Source organism: Littorina saxatilis, linkage group LG6, assembly GCF_037325665.1.
Source record: "Littorina saxatilis isolate snail1 linkage group LG6, US_GU_Lsax_2.0, whole genome shotgun sequence".
Taxonomy (NCBI): Eukaryota; Metazoa; Mollusca; class Gastropoda; order Littorinimorpha; family Littorinidae; genus Littorina; species Littorina saxatilis.
The window spans coordinates 12606202-12631354 of record NC_090250.1 but is presented as its reverse complement, the minus strand read 5'-3'; the positions used below and the strand labels follow the sequence as shown (position 1 = coordinate 12631354).

General features: G+C 43.8%; 1 protein-coding gene across 2 annotated transcripts; it reads left to right on the top strand.

Moving 5' to 3' along the window:
* Positions 1–24: 24 nt before the first annotated feature.
* Positions 25–24964, top strand: LOC138968528 (calpain-15-like). 2 transcript variants are annotated; one of them, XM_070341103.1, is made up of 13 exons: positions 25–79; positions 817–2136; positions 2839–3044; positions 5393–5576; positions 6262–6406; positions 11196–11268; positions 11747–11872; positions 13082–13243; positions 13581–13742; positions 14259–14455; positions 19326–19486; positions 19892–20070; positions 20625–24964. In XM_070341103.1, exons 2-13 carry the CDS (start codon positions 817–819, stop codon positions 20806–20808), a joined length of 3099 nt encoding a protein of 1032 aa, XP_070197204.1. In that variant the 5' UTR covers positions 25–79; the 3' UTR covers positions 20809–24964. The 2 variants fall into 2 exon arrangements, with proteins under 2 accessions (XP_070197204.1, XP_070197203.1); XM_070341102.1 differs by having other exon boundaries at positions 52–187.
* Positions 24965–25153: the final 189 nt, after the last annotated feature.

Here is a 25153-nt window from a genome sequence, read left to right as displayed (position 1 = left end):
ACCAATTGTATCAGCTGTTACAAAGGCGCAGTACATGGCCACACATGGTGTGTTATGACAATCTCTGACGCACACTAAAGTGAGTAGGATGAAATCCGTTTCCGTGTAACAACAGGTGATTCAGTGACCGCACCAATTTAAAAGTCCAGATTACCTTGAAGGAATTATAATCAGCCAACAGTCCATGGTATTCAAATTCTATTCAAGGGTGTAGTCCACAGGCAAGCTATTTGTGTGAACATAATTCCTTATGATAAGGAAGGGGCTTTAACAATAATTAAAAAAGAAGGGCGTTGCTCGCGACTTGCAGTTTGTGTCTCAATTTTTATCTCACTGGAATTTGACTGACAGGTGACAGTACTTGTTTACATCGTAACCTTGTTGACTCAGCTAAATGGTAAATATATGAGTTTGGAAATGTATGTTTGTAGATTTTGATAGTAACCTCAGTAATGAACATGTATATAGTGATATAGTATGAGTAACGGTGTGCAAACTCAAACTAACAATTTTAGTTGATTCCCATATTTACGAAGTCATTTTTACATTGGCCCGGTGATCTTCCCTATTTATCCTCTTCACCTTGAATCCTTTATTTATTTTCAGTAGATAGATCTACTCTAGCAATCCAGTGTCAAAATGGCCAGGTGGATGTCGCGCTAGATCACAACACAAAGCTGTATACGTATTATACAGCTAAAACAAGAGAGTCAGATCAAGATCATTTTCAAGTGAATCAAAATGCCGAAAATGGGGGTTGAGGTGGGGGAGAGAGTTATACTTATAGGAAGCTGACTGTTTATTACTTCATTTCAGATGGCGGAGCCAATGGATTGTGAAGAAAGTAGCGTCTGGTCCTGTAACAAGTGCACATTGAAAAATGCTGATGCCGACCTGGAGTGCATTGCTTGTGGCTCCGCACAACCAACTTCTTCGTCTTCCGCACCAGTCACAGATCATCTCTGCAAAGTGCCCACAACACAGTCTCAGGACAGCACCAATGGATCAAACACCCAACAGAATGGAAGCAGAACTTCCAAGATCAGTGAGAAGAGTAATGATGAAAATAAAACAGTAACAAGGACTAGTGTTGGTAGCAATGTTGCTTCAACATCAGGGACCTGGAAGTGCCGTCGATGCACTGTTCTGAATGAAGACCAGTGGCAACGCTGCCATCTGTGTGAAGCTCCTCGACTCAGCAACATTCCAACAGATCTCCCTGAAGACATTGATGCACAAGGACACCGCAGTCCATCGCATCAGTCCAATTGCAAAAGCCCAACAACAAAGACTGGCAAGTCAAATGATTACCAAACAGACAGTGGTCCACCTCCAGACAGTCTGAGCTTGTCAAAGAAGAAATGTAAAGAGAAGGCTGGGACCAGTAAGAAACATCCCATCACAGTTGAAGATGACGCTGAGTGGAAGTGTCAGCACTGTACCTTCAGGTGTAACGCAGGTTGGCAGACTGTGTGCGATTCCTGTGGACAGCCCAGAAATGCCGGGCAGGGAACGCCCACCAGCCCAATTCAAATAGGAAAAGACTCAGTCAAGTATTTTCACAGACCCCCTGTGGCTGTACCGTCATCTCCATGCCAACTGCCTCCAGGTCCATCTTCCCAAGGAGAAGCTGGGGCCGTTTGGGCGTGTGGTCAGTGCACTTTCCAAAACCCTAACACAGCAGCCTTGTGTACCATGTGTGGAGCAGGGAAATCCAGCAAGTCGGGCGAGTGGACTTGCTCCCAGTGCACTCTTGTTAATGGGGCTCATTTTCCGTCGTGTCGCGTGTGCAAGAGTCCTCGTGTGAAAGCGTCAGGGACGCCAAAGGCAGCATCCACCTCCAAGTTCCCAGCAGGCTCTTGGCGGTGCAGCTACTGTACCTTCTTCAACAAGCAGGACGACAAGTGTCGCGTGTGTGGTGCTTTCAGGGACGGTGTTTCATCCAACCAGCGTCTGCGTCCCCTTACACCACTTCATTGCCCACTGGCTTCAAGTGTTCCTGGTTCACAATCCCTTTCACCGCCAACTCCAGGGGGGCTGCATCGCGAAGAGAGTCTCTTGATGGTAGACATCCAAAAAGCACTTGAAAGGGAAGCCTTGGAAAGAAGAGACATTATCATGGCTTTTTGCAAAGAGGTAATCAGTCCTTATTAATGATACAAGTTATTATGTAACTCTGGCTGCATGGGCAAACTGGTCTGCTCAGTTCACTTAAATAGATGTAGTCTGTAAACAAATAACTTTTACAAGTGTGTCGTTGAAACAGTTAAGAAAATGTCCTTTAATGTGCAGGATATTTAAAGTTCTATAAACTGTGAACAGTTCTTTGTGGGCGGTTTCTTTACTGTCACTGGTCTTTCATATAATATCTCTATTTTTTTACATCACCGTCATTTATCTTCAAGATCTTTTGTTGTTCACTTTTTGAACTGGCTCTTCGAGTGTCTATGAACCATTTTGTGTCCTTTTGGCGGGGAAATAGCTCAGTCGGTAGTGATGCTGGCTTCAAACACCAGTTGTCGCTATTGGCGTGGGTTCGATTTTCATCTTCGGCAAGGGATTTATTTCCCTGAGTCAACTTTATGCAGACTCTCCTCGGTGTCCGAACACCCCCGTGTGCACGCATGCGCACAATAAAGAACCCAAGTTGACAGCGAAAGTCTCAGGGCTTGGAAACATCAATACACGCATGCAGGAAAAAGAGAAAAAAATGGATAGCGCCGTTTTGTATGGCAGCTAGCTTTCCCCAGTGAGAAAGCAGCATGAACTTCCATGAGGGTAACCTCACAGGAGTATATAAAATCTTATCCTTATCCTTATCCTTACTCTTTGTTTCAGCACAAAGAAGCGTTTGTGGATGACTCCTTCCCTCCTGCACCAGTCTCTCTCTTCATTGAGCCAAGCAAGCCATTGTTTCCGCAGCCTGTCTTTTGGCGGCGACCAAAAGAGATTGTTTCGTGGGAAGGGCCGAGCAGACAACAATGGGCAGTTTATCGCACTCCAATGCCAGATGACATCATGCAAGGGATACTTGGAGATTGCTGGTGTGTTTAGCCAGACTCTTGAATGGCTTTTTGTGTAGTTAAAAAGAAGTTGAAAGAGCAATATATATGTACTTTCAAATGTAACAGATCTTGACGCCAACTTTTGAGTTGTACCTAGCCTAATATGGCAATTTTACATGCAAAAGTTGACCTCCAACATAATGTTGGTTTGAGCATGCCTTCATTTCTTCTATCACTATGGGTCTTTTTATACGTATGCGTACATGTACAAGCATGTTGGCCAACAGAAAGCATACAGTGCAAAAGGTCTGAAACAGACAACAAATATTCTCAAATGAAGAAACAACAAAGATATATTATTGAAACATAATTATTTACCCCTTTGTAGGATGTTGTCAGCGGACATCCTGGGTAACTTGCTTAAACAGGCAACAAACTTTTCAATAAACAATAACAAAAGAAAAAGAAAAACAACAAACACACAATGTGTGTGTGTGATGTATTCAGATATACATCAAGGGTTGTCAATTTAGGTAAATACAGGTATTTCTTTGTATGTTATTTTCTGGCAGCGCACAGGTTAAATAAGCAGAAGAAAATATGTTCATTAGATTTTAAGCCCAGAGGCAAAACAACACTATAAGTATAAGTTCAATAAGAGGATAAAAAAAAAAGAGGAATGAAGTCCAAAATTCAGCAATATGCCTGACAGAAACTGAGAAAGTGGGCTTGTAAAACAATTTGTGCCATCTCTTTTTATATTTAGTCAAGTTTTGACTAAATATTTTAACATCGAGGGGGAATCGAAACGAGGGTCGTGGTGTATGTGCGTGTGTGTGTGCGTGTGTGTGTCTGTGTGTGTGTGTGTGTGTGTGTGTGTGTGTGTGTAGAGCGATTCAGACTAAACTACTGGACCGATCTTTATGAAATTTGACATGAGAGTTCCTGGGTATGAAATCCCCGAACGTTTTTTTCATTTTTTTGATAAATGTCTTTTATGACGTCATATCCGGCTTTTCGTGAAAGTTGAGGCGGCACTGTCACGCCCTCATTTTTCAACCAAATTGGTAGAAATTTTTGTCAAGTACTCTTCGACGAAGCCCGGGGTTCGGTATTGCATTTCAGCTTGGTGGCTTAAAAATTAATTAATGACTTTGGTCATTAAAAATCGGAAAATTGTAAAAAAAAATAAAAATTTATAAAACGATCCAAATTTACGTTTATCTTATTCTCCATCATTTGCTGATTCCAAAAACATATAAATATGTTATATTCGGATTAAAAACAAGCTCTGAAAATTAAATATATAAAAATTATTATCAAAATTTTTTTTTCGAAATCAATTTAAAAACACTTTCATCTTATTCCTTGTCGGTTCCTGATTCCAAAAATATCTATATGATATGTTTGGATTAAAAACACGCTCAGAAAGTTAAAACGAAGAGAGGTACAGAAAAGCGTGCTATCCTTCTCAGCGCAACGAATACCCCGCTCTTCTTGTCAATTCCACGTGCAATGCCTTTGCCACGGGCGGTGGAGTGACGATGCTACGAGTATACGGTCTTGCTGCGTTGCGTTGCGTTCAGTTTCATTCTGTGAGTTCGACAGCTACTTGACTAAATATTGTATTTTCGCCTTACGCGACATGTTATGCTTTGCCACCTTCTACTTTGCCTCATTGTTTTATTGTTTTCTCAGAAGCTATAGAATAAAAGGTGTGGTGATAAGAGTTTGGCCAACACAAACAGGTGGTAAACACAGGTTTTATTTGGTTTGGGTGGTTTGGTGGTTGGTTCTGGATGAATGAGTACATACCTGCGATGAGAGGTCACCCTTGAGACCAGCCAAAAGTGTCCCTACATTGTAGGTAGCTTGTCATGGGAGGAGTAAATAGTCCGGGCTTTGTCGAAGATTGCTTGACCAAAATTTCAATCAATTTGATCTAAAAATGAGAGTGTGACTGTGCCGCCTCAACTTTCACAAAAAGGCCGGATATGACGTTATCAAAGACATTTAATGATTTATAACAAACAAACAAAAACAAAACAAAATGTCTGGAGAAATCATTTGCAGGAACTCTTGTGTAAAGTTTTATGAAGATTGGTCCAGTAGTTTTCCAGGAATTGCTCTACACACACACACACACACACACACACACACACACACACACACACACACACCACTAACCTTGTCTCCATTCCCAGTCTATGTTAAAACATTCAGTCAAAAGTGTGAAAAGGATGGAGTCTTAAAAATGGAGGTAAATTTACAGACTTATGATTGAAGATCTGAAAAATCAAGGTCTTTAGAAGAGGGTAGTCGTAAATTGGGGGGGTCTTACTCTTAATTAAACGGGGGATTCCACTGTATCGAAAATGTTTGTGCAGGTTCCTGAGCTCGTTGGCGGTGCTGGCGGAAATCCCCAGTCTAGTGGAGCACATTATCCTGACGCCAGATTACTGTGAGGAGGGGGTGTACCAGGTGCGACTGTGTAAAGATGGCTGGTGGACCACAGAGCTCATCGACGATCTTCTCCCCTGTGATGCTGATGGACACCTCATCTTTTCACAGGTGAACAGGCTGGCTGGCTTCATTTCCACAAGCAGAGCACCTGTTGTGTTAACATACATGGGAAGATATAACATAGTTGTTTCTTGCCAGTGAGCGTATGGGAAGAATGTGATTTCACTCATTTACAAGATCAGCTTGGATACAACTTTACACAAGAATGGGTCTTGAACTAAAAGTCATGGTGTAACAGTTTACGTGTTAGTGTGTGTACATGTAGGTGAGGAAAGAAAAACATGATTCTGATAATGTGCTGCAATCTCCTTGTCCTTACAGATGTTGTCCCACCTTTTTAGAGAAATTTTCGTGTTGCAAATGTTCATGCAACCTCAAATGAGATCAGAAAATTGTCTGTGAAAACCACATGGCCTCTTTCTTGTTATTCCGAAGCATCCCTCTTTTAACTGTAAACATGAAAGTACCGAATCTGCGTTGAATTTTACCTCTTATACATTGTTGATGTACATAAGCTTTGAAAGACCAAAGTTCTTTCCTGGGTGAGATTTCATTTTTGTATCTTACACAATCTAAAAGAAAAGACAGATGCTGTTGCTTAGGGGTTGGTTAAACTGTTGCTGCGTCATGTTATACATTATGATTTGTTTATTTCTGATTGTTTGGTTGAGTCAGGTGTCTCCTTTGTTGCTTTCAGTGCATTATTTTCCTTGTACTGTCTGTTTGACCCCAGGCAAGACGCAAGCAGCTGTGGGTGCCACTGATTGAGAAAGCTATGGCCAAACTGCACGGTTCCTATGAGGCCTTGGTGGCAGGAAAATGTATTGAAGGACTGGCAACACTGACTGGTGCTCCGTGTGAAAGCATTCCACTGCAGCGTGAGATTCTTCTCTGGTCATTGTTTAATCAACGGGGAATAAGATGAACAGTCTGAGATAGGCTGGAGAAAGGCACGAGTCTGGTTAATTTGAAGTACGTGTTACTGATGCTTGTGTGTCACTGGTGCAGTACATGGCTCAGTGCTCATGTACATGCATCATTAGAACATGATTATTGACTCACGTTATTCACTTAGCGCACAAGTAAATGAAATACTACAAGTAGATATCACTGTTCATTGGCTCTATCGACGCCCGTTTTTAACCGCTTGCTTCCCTTTATATGATAAACCGTCCATAGATCGTCGTTCTCCCGCACTAACTCCTTAGTATGTCATCGAGAATAGAGGATTTTGGGTAGGGAAATCCTTTCATGCAATGACGTCAGCACCTTTCGGCGATTGGTCAATGCACTTCGTAGCAATAATGTCGGTCACACTTGAAATTATCGCTACTTGATATTGCTTTCCAAACTTTTACGAAGTGACCGGGAGCATAGGGTCAGTTATTAACTGAACTTGCCTTGAACAGTGAGATAAAGAGAACAGTACACAAATACGAATGGAGAGACTCAAGAACTCAAGTGTAGTATTTGAAGTTAAAATCTCCTTCACTTACAGTGTGACAGAATAGATCAGTTGGTAAAGCGCCCGGTTCAGTGGTGACCCTAACTTTTGGGGTCCCGGTGTTCGTCCCCTTCGACGGCACATTTTTTTTTTTTTAACTCGTAATTCTTGTATTTGATTCATTTTCTTCATTCCAAATGTTTTGGATGATGAAATGAATCAAAATAGTAAAAAAAGTTGCATAATTACTTCCAGCGGGACAATATCCCCAGAATTACCCATTCATTTTTGACTCACATGCGAAGCAAAAGTGAGTCTATGTACTCACCCGAGTCGTCCGTCCGTCCGTCCGGACGTCCGTCCGTCCGGAAAACTTTAACGTTGGATATTTCTTGGACACTATTCAGTCTATCAGTACCAAATTTGGCAAGATGGTGTATGATGACAAGGCCCCAAAAAACATACATAGCATCTTGACCTTGCTTCAAGGTCAAGGTCGCAGGGGCCATAAATGTTGCCTAAAAAAGAGCTATTTTTCACATTTTTCACATTTTCTCTGAAGTTTTTGAGATTCAATACCTCACCTATATATGATATATAGGGCAAAGTAAGCCCCATCTTTTGATACCAGTTTGGTTTACCTTGCTTCAAGGTCAAGGTCACAGGAGCTCTTCAAAGTTGGATTGTATACATATTTTGAAGTGACCTTGACCCTGAACTATGGAAGATAACTGTTTCAAACTTAAAAATTATGTGGGGCACATGTTATGCTTTCATCATGAGACACATTTGGTCAAATATGATCTTCCCACGCATCGAAATTGTCCCTGGGATCTCAGATCATGACATTGTATATGCCGAACTGCAGATAAACCCCTCACGGGTCCGACAGAAAGCGCGCCAAGTTCGCTGCTACGGCAAGGCTGACTGGGACAGCCTTCGCACTGCCACCCAAAAACTCACCACCTCCATCCTCGACGCCCACTCGGGACACCTGGACGACCCTGAAACCATCTGGTCAGACCTCAAAACAGGGCTGAATGAACAGATCGACCAGTTCATCCCCCTGAAGACACTGGGCCCCAAGAAAACCCCCCCCTGGATCAGCCACGAGACCCTAAAACAGATCAAGATACGTGATCGGATCCACAAACTAATGAAAAAGACAGGAAGAGCTGATCTCAAACCAGTATTCAAGACCCTAAAGAGCCAGATACAGCGCCAGCTGAGGAAAGAATACTGGCGCTACGTAGAAGGACTCATCACCGAGGACTGTGATGACAAACCACATCCCAACAAGAAATTCTGGACATTCATCAAGTCCAAGCAAAACGAATACTCTGGCATCTCTGCGCTCAAGGAGTCTGGGAAACTGATCACAGATGACAAAGAGAAAGCAGAGCTGCTAAACCGCCAGTTCGAATCTGCCTTCAGCACCAAAGAAGAACTCAACGTAGAAGACTTTGAGCTCCGCTGCCCCATGCCCCCTCTCAGCCCACAACAACCACCCCTCGAAGACATCACCATCACGGCCCCAGGCGTTGAAAAACTCCTACGTAACCTGAACCCCAACAAAGCTAGTGGGCCAGACCAACTCAGCCCCCGCGTCCTGAAAGAGGTAGCGACGGAGCTTGCACCGGCGCTAACTCTATTGTTCCAGGCCTCTCTCAAATCGGGAGTGGTACCAGCAGACTGGAAGCTAGCCCATGTAACGCCAGTATTCAAGAAAGGGGAGCGTTACAGGCCGGAGAACTATCGACCAATCTCCCTCACATCTATCCCCTGCAAGCTCCTAGAGCACATCATTGTGAGCGCCATCCTCACCTACTGCGAACAACACCAAATACTCTGTCCTGAACAACACGGCTTCCGACGGGGAAGATCATGCGAGACCCAGCTGCTAGGGCTTGTCGACGAGGCCTCGTTCGCGCTTGAGCAAGGGCACCAGGTGGACCTTCTAGTGCTGGATTTCTCCCGCGCGTTTGACAAGGTCAGCCACAGTCTACTCGTGCACAAACTCCGTCAGTACGGCATAGGTGGGAAAGTTAACGCCTGGGTCGAGGATTTCCTCACCAACAGGAAGCAGTCCGTCGTCGTCAACGGGGCCATCTCAGAGCTAGCTCCAGTGGAAAGTGGCGTTCCTCAAGGGTCCGTGCTCGGACCGACGCTATTTCTGCTGTACATAAACGATCTCCCGTCAAACCTGACCTCGACTGCGCGACTTTTCGCCGACGACACAGCGTGCCACGCTGACGTCAAGACAACAGCGGACCAAGAAAACCTCCAAACAGACCTCGACAGACTGGCGTCCTGGGAACAGAAGTGGAAGATGGCATTCCATCCTGCCAAATGCAACACAGTACACATGACCCGACGCCGTACCACCCTACCATACGAGTACCAGCTCCACGGCCAGAAACTCCAGGAGGAGACCCAGGCCAAGTACCTCGGCGTCACCCTGACCAAAGACCTGAAGTGGAACACCCACATCGCCAACATCACCACCAAGGCGAACAGAGCACTTGGCTTTGCTAGACGCAACATCAAGCTCAGCAACAAGAAGGTCAAGGCGGCTGCATACAAGGCACTAGTACGACCCATCCTAGAGTATGCCAGCCCAGTATGGGACCCACACACCGCTGAAGACAGTGCCTCTCTCGAAAAGGTCCAAAGAAGAGCAGCCAGATGGGTGTCGCATCGCTTCCGCCAGACCTCCAGCGTCAACAACATGCTCGAAGACCTTGAGTGGCCTACGCTTGAGAGCAGACGGAGGCGAGCGAGACTAACAACTTTCTACAAAGTCCACCACGACCTTGTCGCAGTGAAGAGTAACCACGCACCAAAGCCAAGACCACCCAAGTGCACGACCAGGCAGACCCACGCTCTGTCCTACGAAATCCCCCACTCCAGGACAGCCTACAGGCAGAAAACATTCTTCCCGCGCACCATTCCAGAGTGGAACCGCCTGCCTGTAGAAACTGCCACAGCGCCATCCCTGGCATCCTTTCAGGCCAGGCTGGCAACTCTCCACTGACCCATCATCCCTCCCCCCCCCCCTACCCCCAACCTCCCCCCCCCCCCCTGAACTTCACCCCTGACCAAGCAATAGACCGGAACCACCATCACCCAAGCGTAGCAGATTCATCACCATGCTGATGTTGGCTACCTATCACTAAGAAGAAGAAGAAGAAGAAGGTCAAGGTCACTTTGACCCTTATGAAATGTGACCAAAATAAGGTAGTGAACCACTAAAAGTGACCATATCTCATGGTAGAAAGAGCCAATAAGCACCATTGTACTTCCTATGTCTCGAATTAACAGCTTTGTGTTGCATGACCTTGGATGACCTTGACCTTGGGTCAAGGTCACATGTATTTTGGTAGGAAAAATGTGTAAAGCATGTGAGTCGTATGGGCTTTGCCCTTCTTGTTTGTTTTAGTAACATCGGCTTTGGTGAAAATGTATTGCCCTATAGGCAACACTGTAACTACATGTAATGATGAAATCAATAAAATGTACAAAACATTAATACGAACGGGGAAACCGACGAGTCAACAAATGCTCGATTCGAGACCCGGGCACGTGGAAGTTATGTTAGCAGTTCAAGTCTTAGTTTTCACGCCTTTATTTTGTGTGCCTTGTGGCGGGGTGGTAAGACATTCGCCTCCAAAGCCGGCGGTCTCAAGTTCGAGTCACCTAGATGGCAAGACTTTTGTAAAACATGTTTTCTCAATTGTTCAACTTTGTTTTCTTCTTTTCTGAACTCTATATTCTTATATTTTTTATTTATCCCAAAGGGTTTGAGTCATGTATTGAAAATGGAATATAGTGCGTGAGTGCCCTTGAACAGCTTTCCCACAATCCCGTATTCTATTTTTAGTACGGGATATCCCCAAGGAAAGGTCAAAGGGCATATGTATCATCGCATGTCGACTGCTGGTAATAGTAGTGAAGTACTCCTAGTATAATAGACTTCTGCTTAGTGTTATTAGAGTAACAATTTGTGCTTCTCATTTGTGGGCAGAATGTTGGACTCCTCATTTCAGTGTTTGTGTCAACGGTAAAATTGTGCTACTTTATGTAAAAAATATACCAGATAAGAAATCATCAACTGGTTAGTCCTGCTGGTAATGTTTGCATTGAACAAGTTTTCATTTCAGAATGTGCATTTTACTGTGTGAAGTAGTGAATGACACTGTGTGTTAACTTGTTGTGATATCCAGCTGATGAAGCCAAAGGCCGGAAGGTGGATCCTGACCTCATCTGGGCAAAACTCCTCAGTTGTCGAGATATGAAGTGAGTACTTTGTCACAGGCATTAACACTTTCACTTACAATGCTTTATAGTTTGGATTTGGGGGTTGGGGGGGGGGAGGAGGGGAGACTTTTAATACAACATGCTTTTCACCTCCACCGGCAGTTTTGTCACAGTTAATTGCTGTTATGTGGATGCAGATAATTACTTAAGAAAGCTGACCCTATTCCACAGCATCTCTGAGGAAATTGTACCATCCTTTGAAGCTGACACTGTGATGCTTGGCAGTGTTGACTGTGCACGGTAATCTTTTTCAGCAAATCCACGCACAAACAAGCCATTAACAATCTTACCTTAATGGTTTTATTCCATAAGAGGTAAAAAGGTTTACAGACCCCATGCAAGCATTGAACTGATATTTATAGCATGTAACTATAGTTGTTGTATTGAGATAATTGGATTTTTCTCTTTGGGAAAGAGGAAAGGAATATATTATTAAAGAATTGTTTTGTCATTTCAGATTTCTGATGGGTGCATCATGTGGAGGGGGAAATATGAAGACTGATGAAACTCACTTTGAAAAGCTGGGGCTGCGATCACGACATGCTTACTCCATCTTAGATGTGCAGGATGTTGAAGGGAACAAGTGAGTGATGTTGATTGTTGGCATGGCAATGGCTGTCTTGTGATGCACGTTGCTTGTGCTGTTTGGATGTGCACTGACCACTTTCACAAAAGATTTCGACAACACAGAGATTCAGAGTCAACCGTTTCAAGTGTTAAGTCTCCATTGAGTAGAACATGTAAAAAGAGACAGGACATAAGTTTTGAAATATGAAAACAACATAGTGTAATCATTATCCAATCTCAACTTTCTGAATGGCTGGCAGTGTGAAGTTAATCAGCCATACAAGATGGCAGAGAAAGATATGGCTTAAGTTTGTGTTTACTCATTATCTGTTGTTCTGCAGAAGACATTGGTAGTGTGTATTTTTTACACTTAAAGATTTAGTGAACTAGTAGTATTCAAAGCAGGCAAGCTTAATTTCTCGTAAAGGTATGGGCTGTTTGTGTTATTACCTGCTGGATAAGCAAGCTGTACACTTCAGTACCGTCCTACTCAGTTGTTCTCTATGATCTCTGGCTTCAGAAGGCACTTTACCTCTTATTTTACTTGAAGTGAAAGACTGGCATAATGACTTGATGACTAAAAAGCATTGTAAGTGAATCTACTTTGATTAATTTCTTGTATCATTTTTGACAGTAAACAAAGAAATGTGGGTTTGTTTGTTTGCTCTAAAACACGAAGAACCGTATTTATTTATTGTGTTTGACTCTTAAAATATATTGCAAATGCCGAAAGCTGTTCTGTTCAAATCATGGTGATGGCCTTGGTCTGGTGTGAACATGTTCTTCCTATCACAAACCCTCTTTCTCTTACGTTGTCAATGCCCTAGGTGCTTGCTTATGTCCCAGACTGATAGACTGCTATAATACTATAACCACGTGAGCATTCTTTTGACAAGTATGGAAAAGCAGTTGAGGCTTATGGTTTCAAAATACCCGTGTGACTTGGAATAATAGGCCGTGAAAAGTAGGATATGCGCCGAAATGGCTGCGATCTGCTGGCCGATGTGAATGCGTGATGTATTGTGTAAAAAAATTCCATCTCACACGGCATAACTAAATCCCTGCGCCTTGAATATGTGCGCGATATAAATTGCATAAAAAATTTAAAAAATATAAAAAAATCCCTGCGCTTAGAACTGTACCCACGGAATACGCGTGATATAAGCCTCATATTGATTGATTGATTGATTGATTATGGTGTAATAAATAATTTGTGTGTGAACAGGCTTGTACGACTACGAAACCCATGGGGTCGGTTTTCTTGGAAAGGCGACTGGAGCGATGGTTCGGGCAAGTGGAAGAGCATGACTCCTGCTGCCCGGCAACAGCTGATGGCTGTCAGTGACAAGCAGGGAATCTTCTGGATGTCCTTCACAGATCTTCTCAAGTAGGTACACTTTTCACCGCCTGTCCTGGCAACAACATGTTTAGATCTGTAAGGTCACAATGACCCCAAGGAGTAGAAACAGTTTTATTCCACCTACTGCTTCTTTTCATCTGTAAACTAGAAGGGGTGCAGTGTATTCATGTTATTCACTTTGCAACCAAAATGTTGTTTTCCTAGAAACCACCCTGAATCCTCAATAGGTCATGGTGTTCTGTCATCAAGTGGATTTAGGTTACCCCACACATTTTTATTTCACGGTTGCAGACATTGGTTTTCAGTTCAGAATTCTTCTTTTCTACTTTGAAGTGTTTTGAACAATGTCTTTGTTGACTTTCAGATACTTCGATAGCGTGGATGTGTGCAAGATTCGCCCGGATGACCACGAGTCACGCGTGCAAGGTGTGTTTCCCTCCAACGCCAAGGACTCTATGAAGATCATGAAGCTGACTGTCTTCAGCACCACAGAGGTGGAGCTCGGCCTCTTCCAGGAAGGCCTTCGGTAAGCTCAGCCTGGCCTCACTCATGGCTTTCAAAGGCACAGAAAGGGAGCAGAGAGACAGAGAGAGAGAGAGAGAGTGTGTGTGTGTGTGTGTGTGTGTGTGTGTGTGTGTGTGTGTGTGTGTGTGTGTGTGTGTGTGTGTGTGACAAGTTTTTAAGTTTTGGGGGGTGTTAAGAAGGGGGTTCTACTGCACCTAATACCTCAGATCCAGAGGCTGTCATGTTTCAGGGGAGTGGGATCGAGTGGGAAGTCTTGAACTGGGGGTGTTAAGAAGGGGGTTCTACTGTACCTAATACCTCAGATCCAGAGGCTGTCATGTTTCAGGGGAGTGGCGTCGAGTGAGAAGTCTTGAACTGGGGGTGTTAAGAAGGGGGTTCTACTGTACCTAAAACCTCAGATCCAGAGGCTGTCATGTTTCAGGGGAGTGGGGTCGAGTGGAAAGTCTTGAACTGGGGGTGTTAAGAAGGGGGTTCTACTGTACCTAATACCTCAGACCCAGAGGCTGTCATGTTTCAGGGGAGTCGAGTCGAGCGGGAAGTCTCCGCTGGACCTGTGCATCCTGGTGCTGCGTGAGGTGAACAACGCCCATGTGGCGGTGGGCAAGCTCATCACCCACAGTCCGCGCCAGTTGCGCTGCTTTGTGGGCTGCAACGTCATGCTGGAACCTGGAGAGTACGTCGTCATCCCTCTGGCTTTCAACCACTGGAACATCAGTACGTGGCTTCAGTTTAAACAAATTTGTATTACACCATATGAAAGTGTTCAGCATGAAGTAGTGTTTGTCTGGTGGGCTGCTTACTAAATCATTTATTGGAAGGATTTTCTTATCTGTGAAAGAATGAGCACAGTTTAAACTGTACTGCTTTGTGTTTTTATGAAAAGGTAAAAATGTGGTATGGTTGTACAGCAGACTTCCACTAACTCGTGGTCCACTAAATCGCGAATTCGGCTATATCGCGGAGACCTTTTGGACCCCGAAAAAAACAGGACCGACCTTTTAAAAAAAAAATTACAAAATTAGTCACGTAAAGGCCAAAAAATAGTACAGATCATGAAAAAAATGTTCTATCATAACCACGCTATCTCTCTCTGGGTCCGATGGCCTTTCATCATGCAGTAAATTGTCATTTCATCTTATCAGCCTCTCTCTCTTTCTCTCCCTCAGTCTCTCCAAATAGTGTTCTACGTGTGTGTGTGTTTTCAGGTTGTGTACATTACAGGTTGATCGAGACCTGCGAACAAAAGAAAAACAAACCTTTCACGCGCACGTGCTCCACTCAGTCAAGAACTTTCATGCCACGATCGGTATCGTCAAATTGGCCACGTGCCTATAGAGGTTAAGTGTCTGACCAGTCAGTATGGCCAGTCAGGCGTGCAGTTGAACACTCGAGTCCAGCTAATTGCGATCTCTGCTAGACGGTCCGGGTGGCCACAGGCGCCAATCAAGTGCTTAAACTGTGCTTCAGTCTTCTGCAATCTAGTCAGGCATGCAATTTAACACTCGAGTCCCGCTAATCGCGATTTCAGCTGGATGCCCCGGATTTTCTACAGGCGCCATGAAGTGCTTCAGCGTTCTGTTCATTGTCAGTTAGTGTGTGTGTGTGCAGCAGTGAGTCGCTATACGCGTACAGTGTACGTCTGTGTCTGTCTGTGTCTGATTAACTAGTAAGTTTGTGACAACGTATGAGTCGGAGAAAAAAGAAAAGAAATCGTCATCTGCTGATAAAAGAAAACGTGTCATCGCAGTTAATCTTTTGAGAACTTAGTTGCCAACAGAAGCGTCACACTTGCGAGAAACGCAGTAACACATACACATGAACATTGTAGCACAACCACATGCCAGGCGTGCGTGCACACACATACACACACGTACACACATACACGCACACACACACATGCACTCACACAGCAAACGCACACACGCCAAGGTGACGCTCACAGGCTTTTTGTGACCAACAAGGGAAATAACCGCGTTTTTCTCTGACTCAGAAGAGAACGCGGTTTCTTCCCTTTAATTGGACCCCCAAACTGCATCGCGAATCGGATATATCGCGATCAAAAATCTTTGGACCCCAAAGACCGCGAGTTAGTGGAAGTCTGCTGTAATAACGAATGTTTGACCAAAATTTCAATAAATTTGATTCAAAAATCTTGTGGCCACAGTGCGTCCTCAATTTATGACATCATCAACAGCAAAAGTTGAAAAAATGAGAAAAAACGCAATGTGTTCGGATATCATCTGGAAGAATTCACATGTAAAGTTTCAATACACATTTGTCCAATACTTTTCTGTCAATTGCTCTGCATGCACACACCCTCACCTCCCTCTCAACAGACCATTTTCGGAAATAACTGTTGGGTTTATATGGGTTGTGGAACACTGACCTTTTGGTGCAAAACCTCCAACAAACATTGGAGGGGCCAATCTAGCGAGGGGTGTGTCAAAACCTTGTACAAACATTGGAGGGGCCAATCTAGCGAGGGGTGTGTCAAAACCTTGTACAAACATTGGAGGGGCCAATCTAGCGAGGGGTGTGTCAAAACCTTGTACAAACATTGGAGGGGCCAATCTAGCGAGGGGTGTGTCAAAACCTTGTACAAACATTGGAGGGGCCAATCTAGCGAGGGGTGTGTCAAAACCTTGTACAAACATTGAAGGGGCCAATCTAGCGAGGGGTGTGTCAAAACCTTGTACAAACATTGGAGGGGCCAATTTAGCGAGGGGTGTGTCAAAACCTTGTACAAACATTGGAGGGGCCAATCTAGCGAGGGGTGTGTCAAAACCTTCTACAAACTTTGGAGGGGCCAATCTAGCGAGGGGTGTGTCAAAACTTTGTACAAACATTGGAGGGGCCAATCTAGCGAGGGGTGTGTCAAAACCTTGTACAAACATTGGAGGGGCCAATCTAGCGAGGGGTGTGTCAAAACCTTGTACAAACATTGGAGGGGCCAATCTAGCGAGGGGTGTGTCAAAACCTTGTACAAACTTTGGAGGGGCCAATTTAGCGAGGGGTGTGTCAAAACATTGTACAAACATAGGAGGGGCCAATCTAGCAAGGGGTGTGTCAAAACCTTGTACAAACATTGGAGGGGCCAATCTAGCGAGGGGTGTGTCAAAACCTTGTACAAACATTGGAGGGGCCAATCTAGCGAGGGGTGTGTCAAAACCTTGTACAAACATTGGAGGGGCCAATCTAGCGAGGGGTGTGTCAAAACCTTGTACGAACATTGGAGGGGCCAATCTAGCGAGGGGTGTGTCAAAACCTTGTACAAACATTGGAGGGGCCAATCTAGCGAGGGGTGTGTCAAAACCTTGTACGAACATTGGAGGGGCCAATCTAGCGAGGGGTGTGTCAAAACCTTGTACGAACATTGGAGGGGCCAATCTAGCGAGGGGTGTGTCAAAACCTTGTACGAACATTGGAGGGGCCAATCTAGCGAGGGGTGTGTCAAAACCTTGTACAAACATTGGAGGGGCCAATCTAGCGAGGGGTGTGTCAAAACCTTGTACAAACATTGGAGGGGCCAATCTAGCGAGGAGTGTGTCAAAACCTTGTAAAAACATTGAGGGGCCAATCTAGCGAGGGGTGTGTCAAAACCTTGTACAAACATTGGAGGGGCCAATCTAGCGAGGGGTGTGTCAAAACCTTGTACAAACATTGGAGGGGCCAATCTAGCGAGGGGTGTGTCAAAACCTTGTACAAACATTGGAGGGGCCAATCTAGCGAGGGGTGTGTCAAAACCTTGTACAAACATTGGAGGGGCCAATCTAGCGAGGGGTGTGTCAAAACCTTGTCCAAACATTGGAGGGGCCAATCTAGCGAGGGGTGTGTCAAAACCTTGTACAAACATTGGAGGGGCCAATCTAGCGAGGGGTGTGTCAAAACCTTGTACAAACATTGGAGGGGCCAATCTAGCGAGGGGTGTGTCAAAACCTTGTACAATCATTGGAGGGGCCAATCCAGCGAGGGGTGTGTCAAAACCTTGTACAAACATTGGAGGGGCCAATCCAGCGAGGGGTGTGTCAAAACCTTGTACAAACATTGGAGGGGCCAATCTAGCGAGGGGTGTGTCAAAACCTTGTACAAACATTGGAGGGGCCAATCTAGCGAGGGGTGTGTCAAAACCTTGTACAAACATTGGAGGGGCCAATCTAGCGAGGGGTGTGTCAAAACCTTGTACAAACATTGGAGGGGCCAATCTAGCGAGGGGTGTGTCAAAACCTTGTACAAACATTGGAGGGGCCAATCTAGCGAGGGGTGTGTCAAAACCTTGTACAAACATTGGAGGGGCCAATCTAGCGAGGGGTGTGTCAAAACCTTGTACAAACATTGGAGGGGCCAATCTAGCGAGGGGTGTGTCAAAACCTTGTACAAACATTGGAGGGGCCAATCTAGCGAGGGGTGTGTCAAAACCTTGTACAAACATTGGAGGGGCCAATCTAGCGAGGGGTGTGTCGGAAACCTTGTACAAACATTGGAGGGACCAATCTAGCGAGGGGTGTGTCAAAATCTTGTACAAACATTGGAGGGGCCAATCTAGCGAGGGGTGTGTCAAAACCTTGTACAAACATTGGAGGGGCCAATCTAGCGAGGGGTGTGTCAAAACCTTGTACAAACATTGGAGGGGCCAATCTAGCGAGGGGTGTGTCGGAAACCTTGTACAAACATTGGAGGGGCCAATCACTAGCGAGGGGTGTGTCGGAAACACGTGCATGTTTCCCCTCCAATGTTTGTAGGAGGTTTTGCAAAAATAGGTCACTCTTCCACAACCCATACAAACCCAACTCAGTTATTTTTTGATTTCGTCTATTCCCAGTCTCTGAAAACATTTAGTCAAAACTTGACTAAATGTAAAACGATCCAATGTTTTGTTCCTGGATTTTCACATGTGTTGTGCGTTAAAGTGCCAGACGCCAAGCCTCAGGTGCACCACTATGTCATGTCTGTGTTGTGTGTTACAGTGCACCACTTTGTCATGTCTGTGTTGTGTATTACAGTGCCAGACGCCGAGCCTCCGGTGCACCACTGCGTCATGTCTGTGTTGTGTTACAGTGCACCATTTTTTAATGTCTGTGTTGTGTGTTACAGTGCACCACTACGTCATGTTTGTGTTGTGTGTTACAGTGCACCACTTTGTCATGTCTGTGTTGTGTATTACAGTGCACCACTTTGTCATGTCTGTGTTGTGTGTATCAGTGCACCACTTTGTCATGTCTGTGTTGTGTGTTACAGTGCACCACTTTGTCATGTCTGTGTTGTGTATTACAGTGCAGCACTTTGTCATGTCTGTGTTGTGTGTTACAGCGCACTACTTTGTCATGTCTGTGTTGTGTGTTACAGTGCACCACTTTGTCATGTCTGTGTTGTGTTACAGTGCACCACTTTGTCATGTCTGTGTTGTGTGTTACAGTGCACCACTTTGTCATGTCTGTGTTGTGTATTACAGTGCACCACTTTGTCATGTCTGTGTTGTGTGTATCAGTGCACCACTTTGTCATGTCTGTGTTGTGTGTTACAGTGCACCACTTTGTCATGTCTGTTACAGTGCACCACTTTGTCATGTCTGTGTTGTGTGTTACAGTGCCAGACGCCAAGCCTCCAGTGCACCACTACGTCATGTCTGTGCACAGCTCCAAGCCCCTGTTGATGGAGGAGATCAGCACCTTCCGCAACCGTCACTATGACAACATCCTGGCCGACTCCATCGTTCAGCTGGGAGTCAGCAAAGGCAAGCGGGAGGAGGTATGGTGTTAGAATAACATGCTGAATTACCATGCGGTATTAGAGGCCTAGCTGGGTTTTAATGAATACTTGACCCAACTTTCCCTCATACAGCACCTTCCGGGAACAAAAATGACATACTTACACGGGGGTGTATATTCATTTTGATTAATTTCCTGCGTTTTCTGTTTGTTGCAACAATGTTATAATTTTCCCTTTAATAAATGAGATATAGAAAATAATCTTGTCGTTTTCAAGGCATTTGATGTATTTATTTTGAAAAGTAGCTCATTACCATAGATAAAGGTTCTTAGGCATATCAACTACTGACTGCACACGGTCCCCCCATGCTAACAATGAGTCATGCACAAAAGAGCTGAGAGTTCTTTTCCAAAGGATCAAAATGAAGGCTGGACATGATTTCAGATCCGGCAAGGCATCACAGCCTTCTCCCTGATGACGAGCTGGGCGGGAGGGATCTTTGTTGTGGAGAACCGCCTGCCGCACCAAGCTGTCCACGTGTGTTGTGAGTGCACCGAGAGCTCCAACATTGTCAGCACGCGCGGCTCTCTGGTCACCAGGGATGCTGTTCCCCCGCTGCACAGGTAACGGCTGTCCTACAGTCCCCAAACACTTCGTTCCAACGTTTGCATCACCTGAACCATTGTTGAAGGACTAAGGGAAATAAGGGAAAGCATGTTAGAAACGAAGGTAACAGACACTGACCAGGGTGCTGAGAGGTGAGGGGTCGTGAAGGTGTCACTGTCAACCCTGTTTGTGTCCCAGAAGAGCATTATTTCCAACATAAAGCATGCAGACTCAAGACTCTTTCATTCCTGTTGCAGCTGCTCCCACAAAAGATTGTCAGCTTTGATAAACACACACACACACACACACAGTCACAGCATGCCTTCAATGGGTATCATGTAATGTAATGAATAGCCAACACATACCTTCTTCAACATTGAAAATACATGTACTAGTAAAGTAATGAAAGTGCTGATTATTTTAGCCGCACTTTTAAATTGACTGCAAATCTTAGTCAAACGAGGCAGATGCAAGTGCTCTAAATGCATATGACCTTGTGTGCCTTTAGAGTGCTTACATCCCTTTGTTTCTGAGAACTATCATTCTAATGTTTGATTTTCTTCATTTTCAGGCAAGTAATCATGATACTGTCTCAGCTGGAAAGAACACAGCCCTATCACTTCTCTCGACGACTTGTTCACCGAGTAGCTAACCCACACGCTGGTCTGTCGGACTGGGCCCCGCGGCCAGACATACGCCACGATCCACCTCTAACACCGGCGGTGGCTTCCTTGCATGAGCCGCGTCCTTTATAGCATACTGTAGATGTGTAGGGTGAACTATGGTATAAACTCAAATGAAATCATGTGTGATAACAAGTGAAATGCTGTGATAAGAATGCTCATTTCTGGGTGGCGTCAAAGACTTTGACATAGTCAGCACATGTACTGTTGTAATAGTGAGGTGGTTGCTACAGTTTCACAACCCTGAATCAGACCAAAGCATTGCTGCCGCGTCACAGTGGTCTGATAACTAAAGTTTTACACACAGAAATTCCCACTACTCTACTGTGTAAAGCTACCTGAATGATTTGATGGATACCTGTCAACATTTCGAATAACCTTTGATATCTTCACTATTACGAAAATAACCCTGTGACCTTGCAAGGAAACACATTATCCAGAACAGCATTACCGGGCCAGTAAGATTCTCCAGTTGTACTCGTATTCATTTGCTGAAAAGATTGTTCACTGCAGACGTTACAGATTAAAAAATGTGTGTTGTACAAACCATGGAAAACAATGTAAAGATTGCTGCAAGTTCAGATTATTTCCACAGCTAATTTAAAGTTGTTTTTACAAATTTGACAATGGTGAATTATTTACATTTCACTTGGAGCCAGAGATACCACGCCCATTATGGCTCAGTTCTTACCTTCCCTGTAAACTAACTAGTGTTTTCCTTGTACAGCTGTCTTCTTGTAAAGGGGTTCTTGCAATTGTATAAAGACTTGACTAAAGGCTGGACATGATTTCAGTGATAAAATAGTTAATACTAAAAAAATGACCATGTAATTCAAGACTTCATATCAACGAATACCATAAAGGGAATGTAGCAGCTAAAATGTAAACTTCTGATAAGCAGAAAGTTTAAATTAAGAAATCACTGGTAGTAGTTAAAGATGTCAGCCTTCATTATTCATTACGGAAGCTTGTTTTGGGGTTTGAATCCCAACCTCAATCTGATGGGTTAAGGGTGAAGATTTAATTTTCCATCTCCCAGGTCAAGTTATGTGCAGACCTGCTAGTGCCTGATCCCCCTCCTTGTGTACACACAAGCACAAGTCTGCACACACAAAAATCGTGCAATTCGTGTTGCAATTTGGTGGGTTATAGACACACAAAAACACCCAGCGCTCATCTCCCCCAATACGGATTATGGCTGCCTAGATTTGGAAGAAAAAGGGTCATATGTAAAAGTTACAGCTCCGTCCATCCATGATATCGCGTGGTATTTTGTCGAGACTGGGTCAATGAATATGATGACGTCACTCGAGGCTCTGCCGAGAGTGACTTCATTATATTCATTCACCCGGTGGAGACAAAATACCACGCGATACCATGGATGATTCGGAGCTGTAACGTATATATGGCATGACCAAAGTAAGGAGAACTTGTAGAACTTGTAGAACTATATTTTGTGTCAGTCTTGGCAAGGCGCAATTTTAACACTACGCTGGAACGCTGAAGAAGAAGAAGAACACCACGCACGAAATAAACGTTAAGTGATAACGTTGTGCGGGTGCTATCCACATGCTGCAGCTGCAAATTTCGTTCAAGTTTTCCATTTACTTGTCACTGCGGCTGCGCAAGTTATTTTGCCTAGGTCAAGGCCGAACTTTAGGCCTACGGAGAAATATCGCTGGATATTTTCTCACTACAATAAGAGACAAAGAAAGGAAGTCATGCTATATACATGTATACAAACCCATTCATGCAAAACACGAGTGTATGTGGGAGTTGCAGCCTATGAACTTGAAAGAAAAAGAACAGGTTTTAGCTGCTTTGGACTGTGGAGCAAATGTTATTTACATTTCAGATCGAACTCAAATCAAATCAAGTTTTATTTTATTTTACAAGGGTTGTGACATAAGTATTACAAACAAGCTTTTTTTTAAACCAGCCCTTGCTGAGAGAGAGTGAGCGTGTAGTCTGTGCATGCATGTGTTTGTATCCAGTAACTTGACTGTTGTCATTGCACCCACTCCACTCTGTCATCATGTTGTACTGTGATTTTGCCAGTTGTGATAATATTCCACCAGAAAATTGAAAAGACATGACTTCACAGGAAGCTCAATGAGTACATGTCTGTTTCAGGATAAAATGTATATGCCATGTATGCATGTAATTCATTTTAACGAGATGGGAAAATAATAGAAATGGTTTTTTGGGTTATGTTTGTTCATGGTCTGATTTGTCAGTCTTGTATTGTTCGTCTTCTTTAGTATTTTGTGTTAACAGGTGAAGTCATCAAAATAACAAGTGATAATGGCTCAGCGAAGTTCATCTTCAAAGTTTAAACTTATTCCATCACATTTGCTTTAGCAAAATGTGTAAAATCATGCTAGTTTTGAAGAGAGGTATTTTTAATACCAGTATATTTTGTTTGAGGATGGTGTGCAAGACAATCGTGAATTTGTTGATTAACAAATCATAGAATGTATTGTTAATTTCAATTGCATGAAAAATCCAAGTGCCACTGTAGATTTAAACTCCAGTTACAATGCCTTAATGAATTCCAGATTGTTTTTAAAAATCATTTTTGATCTATAATTATTGTGCATGTATGTAGATTTACATGTATTTTTGGTTCATTTGACCTATTCTAAAAAATAGGGTTTATAATTTTACAACATATCACTGTCTCAGATTTATTTCATGTCAGAATTGATGGTGTGTAGTTATGTTTATACCTTTTTCTTAGATTACAGATGTAATGCTTGCATGACAGCAGTTTTGATCCTCGTCAAAACATGTCAGATTTACCTTCAGCAAGAAAAGACTGCTGGTGGGCAAGTCACAAAACAGACACCATGAAAACTGGACTGGCATTGAAGGCACAGTTCTTCCTGTGTAAATAATGAATTGCACCATCTCAGATCTGGTCAGGCTTTTACATGGGATGGACCGCAACACGGTGGCCTGGTGGTAAGGCGTCCGCCCAGTGAGCAGGAGGTCGTGGGTTCGAACCCCGGCCGGGTCATACCTAAGACTTTAGAATTGGCAATCTAGTGGCTGCTCCGCCTGGCGTTTGGCATTATGGGGTTAGTGCTAGGACTGGTTGGTCCGGTGTCAGAATAATGTGACTGGGTGAGACATGAAGCCTGTGCTGCCCTGATATCACCCTTCGTGGTGGACTGGGCGGTAAACAAGCAAGGAAAGAGAAGAGAACATTATGTGTTGCTCTTGGGAAAAGTGTTATTCTGATAGTTGATACCCTGCATGCATACGTAACGTCAGTTTCTTCCCTTTTGTGAAACGTGACGTTACACACATCATGAGCGAGAGGGTGTGTCTCAAACACGTATACAGAAACCACGTGATGTTTGAGTAAAGCAAGGGTAATCACTCTATCACAACCCATACAAACTCGACAGAGTAATTTCCGGAATTCGTCTATTGGAGGGATATGTTCTTTATCTCATGTAAAAGCCAGATCTCAGATGGTGAGCTCAACTGTTTTCACAGGAAGAAATGTACCTGTAACAGTTGACTCGACATACAGGTTGAAGTGTGCTGTGTGTATGTGCATGTTGAGCCGTTACAGTTAAGGTGTCCCATTGACACATTTTTGTACCTACATTTTAGACAGATGGATTTTGCCATGTCTTGTTTTCATTATGTTAAATGTACTAAGGAATGTTTTTGCACTTCTGAGAATACAACATGGCAAAGCAACATTGATGTCAGTCATGAGGTTGTAACCTCTCCACCATACAGTTCTGCCCTGGCATGGTGGGACTGCAAACAGTTATATCTGAGAAAACCATTTTCTCCCTGTCAAGCACAAAAGTCAGTTCAGCTTAAAATAACCGTGGTGGCTGCATTGGTGGTTGTATACTACATAAGGGCAAAAGAACAAATCTCAGGTAACTGTTCTTATACAAATGTATTGTGTAACTGTACATTTTTAAAGGTTGCTCTTAACTCATGTGAATTGTACAAATGTATTGTAACAGTACATTTTTAACGTTTGCTCTTAAATCATTATAGATTAACAATGTCAACTGATCACCTGTTGGAATCATGTACTTCATGACATGTGCGGGTTGCAATGGACTGCTGCCATGTATTTCAGTACCAGCTGTTCACCTTTGCCAACATTATTTAAGAATTTTTACTGTCACTTGACTGCATCTTATATTGGATCATTAACTATCTCTGGATTGCAATTAAGAATGGTGTTATACTTCCTCTGCCTTTTTTCTTAACCCTGTTTGACTTTTATTGGATGTGTGCTTTTGTCTGTGTGTGAGTGTGCATATGCGCATACATGTATGTGAGACTGAAGTGAAAACTAAGAATAGTAAAGTCACAAGATACTGGCAAATTGCAACCCATAACACACAACCACTGGAACATTCTCTTGTGGGAAGAAAAA

What these genes read in the sequence shown, in the direction of transcription:
- LOC138968528 (XM_070341102.1), top strand. An exon ending in CAGGATGTTGAAGGGAACAA is followed by an intron (nt 11,873 to 13,081) that starts GTGAGTGATGTT and finishes GTGTGTGAACAG; the next exon opens with GCTTGTACGACTACGAAACC. An exon ending in GCAAAGGCAAGCGGGAGGAG is followed by an intron (nt 19,487 to 19,891) that starts GTATGGTGTTAG and finishes ACATGATTTCAG; the next exon opens with ATCCGGCAAGGCATCACAGC.